This window comes from Psammomys obesus, unplaced genomic scaffold (genome assembly GCF_907164565.1).
Source record: "Psammomys obesus unplaced genomic scaffold, mPsaObe1.curated_primary_1811, whole genome shotgun sequence".
NCBI classification, from domain to species: Eukaryota; Metazoa; Chordata; class Mammalia; order Rodentia; family Muridae; genus Psammomys; species Psammomys obesus.
In genome coordinates, this window is record NW_026587215.1 from 770,633 (window position 1) to 778,544 (window position 7,912).

Sequence of the window (7,912 nt, forward strand, 5' to 3'; positions counted from 1 at the left end):
GAAAGAAAGAAAGAAAGAAAGAAAGAAAGAAAGAAAGAAAGAAAGAAAGAAAGAAAAAGAAAAATTATAAAATCAAAGCTCATGTGGGCTTCAGCTGGACAGAGTCAGGGAGACAGGATGAGAGCCTGTGTCATGGTGCCAGGTCATGTGGGCTTCTGTCATGCCTCTGTGCCCCTAGCACTTAGCACAGAACCATTCTCGGGCAGGTGTCCTCATCTGAGAATATGTGTGCCAACCTTGTTGGCCGCAGGTTCCTCTCAGAGGAGGAAATCCCAGGGCAGCCGGGTACCAGCTGCCACCTCCACAGAAGCACAGGGAGATCAATCAGGGACAGATCTGTGGGTCCTTGCCACCTCAGCAACTGTTCAACACTGCAACCTGCCAGTCTGGGCCCTCAGGACACCGCAAGCCTCTCCATCTCTCACCACCATGCAGGAAAGCAGATGCACAAGGCTCAGATCTCCCAGCCCAGGGCCTGTCTCTTGTAGAAAGGGAAAGGGAGGCGCTTGGGTTCAGATGGAAAGTGATTGCTTTGAAATCCTTAATCAAAATGGGCCTTCCCGCGAAGCCAGGACCAGACACGACAGGGTCTTAACTCAGGGACAAGAGCAGTGTCAATGCACCCTGGTGACAGGAGCCTTCATCCATAACCCCCTGGGCTCCCATTCTTGCTCAGGTCTAGCGCCAGCCCTCTCTGACTTCTGGGTGCCTTATAAGCCTGGTGGTGGGAGTCATTCCTGAGTTGTGCCCCAGGGAAGTTTCTAGAGGCCTCATTCACATCAGGATGCAGCTGGGCACAGACTGGTATCCAGAGGCCCGCCCTGCCCCTCTGGCTGTCCTTTGCTGGGTCCCTCAGCTAAGACAGGTATCAGAGGCAGCTGAAGCCCCTGATCCAGAAAGAGATCCCCATACAGCCACACTGAGGACTTGGAACAGAGCCTTGGTTTGGCACTGGCGGGATGGTGGCTCCTTTGATGCTGTGGGAAGTTCTGAGCCCCGTGTATACCCTCTTCTTTCTGTTCCAGGCAGAGCTCCCATGAAGGTAAAGACGAGGGTCCCAGGTAGGTGCTGAAGTCAGGCAGGCTGAGTGGCCCCAAGGAACAAGCCCTGTAACTGCCATCAGGATATTGTAACACCCCCTTCCCTTGAGAACCCAACGCAATCACGAGTTGCATCCGGTCCCGGGCCACTAAACCATAGGTCTTCTAACAAGATCTTAGTTGTGATGATTCCCCTTGGGCCTCGTCACCTCAAAGCACAGATTTCGTGTAGAAGACCTTGTGTCTATCATGCTGTGTGTCAACCACTGTGTAGAGAAGGCGGGGAGAGACCAAAAAAAAAAAAAAAAAAAAAAAAACCATATGGTTTTCTGCCCTCCACATTCTACTGATACTGGGAGAGACCTGACAAGCTCCTCTGGAGAATGGCAGGGCTTTAGCCTTGATCAAAGGCTTCCAGGAGGGTGCCAAGGATGGGCCTGGAGGGTGTAGATGTCACAATGAGACAGGAAGTCGCCGCAGGGGATTTCTGGAAGGCGAGAGCTGGTGCAAAGGTCCTGCGGTAGGCCTGCCTAAGGAGCCTTGGTCTAAAAAGCCAAACAGTGCGTAATGTCTGTAGACGGGGAGACTGAGGGACCCTGAAGAGCCTGCATAGAACTAGGGAGGTGCCCTGGAAGTGACAGGATGGCACGAGTCCCTTCTGTCACATGCACACTCCTCCTTTTGTTATCATGTGGCAGCTGGTGGCCTCCCACAGACTGCATCTGGCACCGCCTCACCCCAGCGTACTGGTCTCCAGAACCTGCTACCATCTTAAGTTTCTGAGGTCCTTCTCCTCCCTCACCTCCACACCCCACTTTCTCCTCCCGGCCAGCTTGAAGGACGCCTTCCCACCCGACAGTCCCCCCTTCCTCCTGGAGCCTCTGCCTCCCTGGCAGAAGTCATTGCGTTGCCAGCTGAGTTCCGAGCCACTCCCCCCCAAGATGGAGAGTCTCTCTAGCTTTACCAGCCCGCCCTGACCCCAAAGAGGACAGCCCCGAGAAGTGCCTGGAGCAGGCGGAACTCACACGGTAGGGATGTATTCTCCAGGGAAGGCATTGGTGGTGTAGCTGATGAGAAGGCACGTCTTGCCCACAGCTCTGAAAGACACGAGACAAGAAGCGGGAGAGCCCGAGGTCACAAGCTGTGTCTGAGGGAAGGGGAGGCCCGAGCCCTTTCTCCAGTCTCCCAATTCCAGACACCCTATGGCCGTGTTATCAGTCCCCTGCATCCTGACTTCCGTCCTAGCCCTGGGTGTAAGCCATGCTTCTCGGGAGTGCTGGGTACGTGATAGACACAGACGGGGGAGAGGACCCTGGGCACCTGGACAGGGTTGTCACACTCCTGGGCTTCAGATCCTGGCTCCACCATTTGCCATCTACACAACCTTGGCAGGTCACCTAAGCGCCTTGTACCTCAGTTTCCCCATGTAGACAACAAGGGCAATCCCTTCTTCCCAGTGAATTATGTGATACTTATAAGACACTGAACCCAGTACCTCAGAGGCTGTGACAACCAGCGACTGTTAGGGAATGCCTGTAACCTCTCTTTGAAGCCAGAGAGGCCTGGGTTCGAATCCTCTGCACTCTGAGGCAGGTTACTTAACTTCTCTGAGCTTCAGTCTTCCCACCTGTAACCTGAACTCTGTGATGGTGGGTAGGGTTTGTGGGAAGAGAAATCATCCAGAGGGCCGTGACCCAGTGACCACACACAGTAAGAGACAGAAATGGGACAAAATGTCTCCCTGCCAAGCTGAGAGGCCACCCAGGTCATTCAGCAGGAAGCCGAGAGGCCAGAGGGACAGCTCTGGGCCTTCCCCAGCTCTATTCCGTTAAGTCACTTCCCACTCTGAGAGGCTGCCCTGCCTTTTCCCCCAACTCTACACCCCTCCCAACACACACACACACACACACACACACACACACACACACACACGGCTGCCCTTAAGCCCCAGCCTGCCACCAAGGTAACTTTGAATGACTAGGAACCATTGACTTCCGGCCACCCTACCCCCCCCAGATCAGGCACAAAGCAGAAGTGAGCAAGGCAGCTGCAGCAGATAACGGCCCACCAGCAGCCGCAGTCAGCTGAGGCTCTCCCCCCAGCAGAGCCAAAGTGTGGCCTTGGGACCCAAGCCAGAAAAGGTCTCAAGGCTTCGGTCTCTCCCCTTTTTAGACTGAAGCTGGGTATCTAGGACATGTCAGAATGGACCTAGCAGGACCCAAGATGCACTTGAGGACTGCACCTTAATGACCTAGAATGCATGAGAAACCGACCCACCGCACATTAGGAAATCGAGGCCTTGGCTCATGACAGCCTGTGGTCCCAAGATCTGGCAATGAATACAAGCCCTCAACAGGGCTGCAGCCAGCCTGCCCTCTGGAGTCCCCACAATCCCTTCCACCTCCTCCTCCCCTTACACTGGCCTCAGTGCTCCCTCTCGCTCCTCACTGACATCCCCTTCCTTACATCCTCCCCACAACAAGGGATAGAATCACATAGTGCAGGCAGGACAGCCAGGCACCTGTCTCAAGCTACCCCAACCCACCGCTGGGGGCAGAGGCCTTGCCCCAAACTGAGAAAGATTGGAAGTTCCCCGGTGTCCCCCAGCAGCAGCAAGCCCAGCCACTAGAGCCCAGGTCAGCCTGGGAAACAAAGGTCCAAAGGTCAAGTTGTTGGTTTGGTTGTTTGTTTGTTTTTTTCCTCACCTCACACCTGCACCGTGACTAGGAGCCTAACGCTGGCCTCTGTGGGAGCCCTGCCCCAATTCTCAGGGTACAGGCAAGGAGCAGCACCCCACCCACGGTCCCAGACCCTCCACCCAGGTGGCTTCCGGGGTGGGGTGGGCTGAGGACAAAGGAACGGACCAGATCCACCCCAAATGCTCCTGGTGAGCCCTGGGAGAGGAAGTGACTATCCCCAGACCTCCTGGGAGCCCTGAACCTGTGAGTATTCCTGGGAGGGTCTCAGAGACATTTTGGTAGCAGGTGGGAGGCAACTCGACCAGGTACTTACCCATCGCCCACCACCACACACTTGATGGCCTGCATCGAATCTGAGGCCCAGCAGCCAGCGATGGCAGTTGGGGGCCAGGAGAGCTGCTGTGGACACCAACGGTATGGAGTGGCTGGGAGACGCCCCACAATGAGGAGCAGCACCCCAGCTCAGGAGGCAGGAGGAAACGGAAGAGGAACTTACCCAAGCGGCTGTCCCACAGCCGCTTGAGGGGGTGGAGCATGCGGTCTGGAAGAGAACCTGGCGCCCCACAGGTGCTAGGTGCCCTGACCACCCAAAGGCACCTAACATAGGCTCCAAGAGGAACCCAGGCACCCTCTGGGCTTGGAGGTTCACTTCCTGACTGAGGGCATGGCCACAGTTGCTCCCTAAGAATCTGTATCCTCCAAGTCAGTTGGCCTAAATCCCAAGTGCAAGCACTAGAGGGCCTACTCTAGGTCAGGCATTGTGTTGGTAGTTGGTGACTCTAAAATGCAGCCAGACAGGCTGTCCTGGAGTTTCTGCTCTGTACAGAAGGCAAACACTGTATCACTAGAGCCATGAGCAAGGCAGGAGGAAACACAGGCCATGGGAGAGGTACAGAGCGACCTCCTCAGAGTCATCAGCAGGGAAAGCTGGTGGCTGTGAATTGTGATTTTCAACAGAGGATGCCCAGGGGGATGTTGCCTAAGCAGGGGCCAGCATGAAGACAAAAGGCAAAGAAGGGGGAGGGAAAGGAAGAGGAGAAGGAGAGGTCAGACGCAGTAGAGCAAGCTGGTGGAAACTTGGCAAGTCAAAAACCTTCTCACAGCATGGTGGCTCATGCCTGCAATCCAAGCACTCAGGAAGCTGAGACAGCAGGATTGCTGGGAGCTTGAGTCTGGGATACAGAATGTGTTCCAAGCCAGCCAGAGCCCATATAGCAAGATTCCAGCTGGAAAAACCACCCCAAACCAAAAATCCTACCGGCAAAATTATGTAGGCTTCTTGCCGTTTTGATCCTATCAACTGATTGCTAGAGATACTGCAACACATGTATTGGGCTTTTGTGTTTGCAGGTGTTTTGTTGGGCATTAGTGTTTGTAATTGTTTATCGGACTTTTGAGTTTCCTATTACATAAGTTACCTATTCATGTCTTTGCCCATTTCTCTGCTGGGGTATTTCTCTCTCTCTCTTATATTTATTTGGAGAAGTTCAGTGTTTGATCTTCAAGTGTGGATTTCTATAAATATTGCATAGTTCATTTCCAGTCTGTGCCATTATTTTTTTTTATAAGCTGTGATATTTATAAATGCTTATTTGTATGTGGTCGACTTTAAATTTTCTCCCCTAATGACTTATGCTCCTTTGAGTAGGTCTTTCTTAAGGCTTCCTATCCAATTTCATGAAGATATTCTATAGAGTGTGTGAAGTTTCTGACTGCAGATAAGGGCCTTTAAACACAGAGTGGATTTCAGATGACACAGGAACTGCTTGTAGTTTTTGTGAGATGTTGATTTGACTTCTCCAGTGCATTCTTCGTTTCTTTTCCTATCCCTATGAGAAAATACTCTGACCCTGGCAGCTTAAGGGAGAAAGAATTTATTCTGGTTCATGGTTTAAGGTTAGAATCCATCACCGTGGGGAAATCAAAGCAGCAGGGGCTTGAAGTATCTGGTCGACCACAATGAGGAACCTGTAACGAATGCACGCTGTCACTCAGCTCCTTTTTTCCGTTACCACCAGCCCACAGGTTGGTGCCACCCACAGTGGGCTGATCTTCCCACCTCAACCAACATGATCATGACAAACCCCTGCAAACACGCTCGGAGACCTTTCCCCCAAATGATTCTGTCACGTTGACAGTGAACACAGACCATCAAAAAGTGCCATCTGTTTCACAAGAGTCCCACCTAGCTTTTCCCAGTGAATGGCAGTCAGGACATCTCATGTGCCAAGACCGCCGCCTGCGAGCCAAATCCTGGTCTGCCCACCCACTCAGGAGCCGGTGTGAGCCTGCCTCAGTTACCCCAGTTCTAAGCCTTTACATGCAACAGGGGAAACCTGCCTCTCTTAAACTCCCTCAGGACTGGCCTAGTTGTTGAGGAGCCTCTGCTCTTCCAACTATATTGTGGAATACGCTTGAGCAAACAGCGTAAGAGTCCCGGGCTGTCCTGCACTCAGCCTATAACAGTGAGCAGGGACCTGACATCATACTCCATTTGCCTGCCTGTTAGTATCCTCTCTTTCTCCTTTTTATCTTTCAATAAAGTTTTACCATTTCCTCCCCAAAAGGTCATGCACATTTTTCAAAAGATTTATTTCTTGATTCCTTATTACTCTCGGCACTATTGTAGCTAATAATTTTCAAATTGAATTTCCTAGCTGCTCCCTGTACGTAGGGGAAATGCCAGCCTTTGCATATTGGATTTATGCACGTGGAAGCCTGGGCGGAAAGTCTTGTGTCTGCTTTTTAAACTTTATTTTAAAAACATGTATTTGTGTGTGTGCCTCTGGAGGTCAGAGGACAACTTGTGAGAGTGGGTTCTCTCCTTCCACTGTGTGGACCAAACACGGGCCATCAGATTTGGCAGTAAGCACCTTTACTCTCTGAACCTTCTCACCAGCCTCTGCTGCAGCTTGCTTTGAGATTCGCTAACAAACCTAACAGTGACTTGCATATTCTTTTTTCCTCCCAACATTGTGATATCCATGCCTTGCCTTGTCTAGGCTCTTCATAGAAGGGCTGCATAAGCCGGCAGTGCCGGGCGTGGAACCTCAGTACCGGCTTGAACAAGGCACTTCTGATGTCTTAACAGGAAGCATAGGAGGTCCGTTGTCCATTAAAGACGCTGGCTCCTGTTCGCGACAGTGGCTTTGGTTTCTCTCCAGTTTCATTTCACTGAACACTTTTCCACATGAGCGGAGACGTTATAGATGACAGGACTGCATTCTCTAATGTCCCGTCACCCTGCTTAGTCAGTCCTGACGGTCCACTTGACTGTTCCCAGCCAGTCTCCGATTCGCACAACACTCTTCCTCTGCCTCCACACGTGCTCACAGGCGGGAATTGTGCACACCCGCACTCACACAATTGACCAGTTTTGACATATTTATATGTGTCATTTTAGGTCTTGCCCCTAGGCCTCTTTAGAGTTGTGATTTTCTTTTTCTTAAGGTCAGGGGAAAGGCTGCTGCCTCACTGCAATGCTTTTCTTACAAGAGACCAGGCACCATGCCCCACTGACTCCTGCTGGGGTGACAGGCTTGAGTGCCTGCCTTTTGGAGGTCCTAGTTAGTGGCTGTGAGTTGACTCTACACCATCTGCCCTGAGAAGTACTCCCTGGGGCTGTCCAGTCTCTCATAATGGCACAAAGAACACCCTGTCTGGCTAGAACTCGCTACCAAGGCCACGTGCCGAATCTCCACTAGGAAGGTAGCTCGGCCCCAGCTCCCGTCCAGTCTTTGCTACCTAAACCCTGAGGTGATGTCATCAGGCACACACAGCTTTAGAATTGTTACACCTCCCTAAAATAGTCACCACAAACAGCCAACTGGAGTCTTTATCTCAAGACTGACGCTTAAATTGTTGTGAAAATAAGAGGTTTTAAAAAGATCACTTTGGGCAGAGGAGATGGCTGAGTGGGTAGAAGGCTTGCCACACAGCGTGGGAACCTGAACTCAGATCTTCAGAGCACACACAAAAGCCAGGCAGAGTAGGGCAATTCTGCTATACAGATGGGAGGCGGAAGAAGGAAGCTCACTGCCAGCTAGCCTGGCACACAAGCAGTTAACAAGAGGCTTTGCCTTGTCAACTGCCCATGCACGAGACAAGACGACAAGACGAGGTCTGACTCCCTCACTTGCCTTGTGACCTCCAAGCGGGCACCATGGCACATGT

The 7,912-nt window shown here is 52.0% G+C and overlaps 1 protein-coding gene across 1 annotated transcript in view; it reads right to left on the reverse strand.

Annotated features, from left to right (window-relative positions):
- Rac2 (Rac family small GTPase 2) overlaps positions 1 to 4,194 on the reverse strand; it is an 11,652-nt gene extending 7,458 nt beyond the window's left edge. The window contains exons 1-2 of the mRNA XM_055603136.1: positions 4,053 to 4,194; positions 2,066 to 2,137 (exon numbers count right to left, since the gene is read on the reverse strand). Coding sequence (XP_055459111.1) covers positions 2,066 to 2,137; positions 4,053 to 4,087 — 107 coding nt within the window. The 5' untranslated portion in view covers positions 4,088 to 4,194. The remainder of the gene's footprint in view (positions 1 to 2,065; positions 2,138 to 4,052) is intronic.
- Positions 4,195 to 7,912: the final 3,718 nt, after the last annotated feature.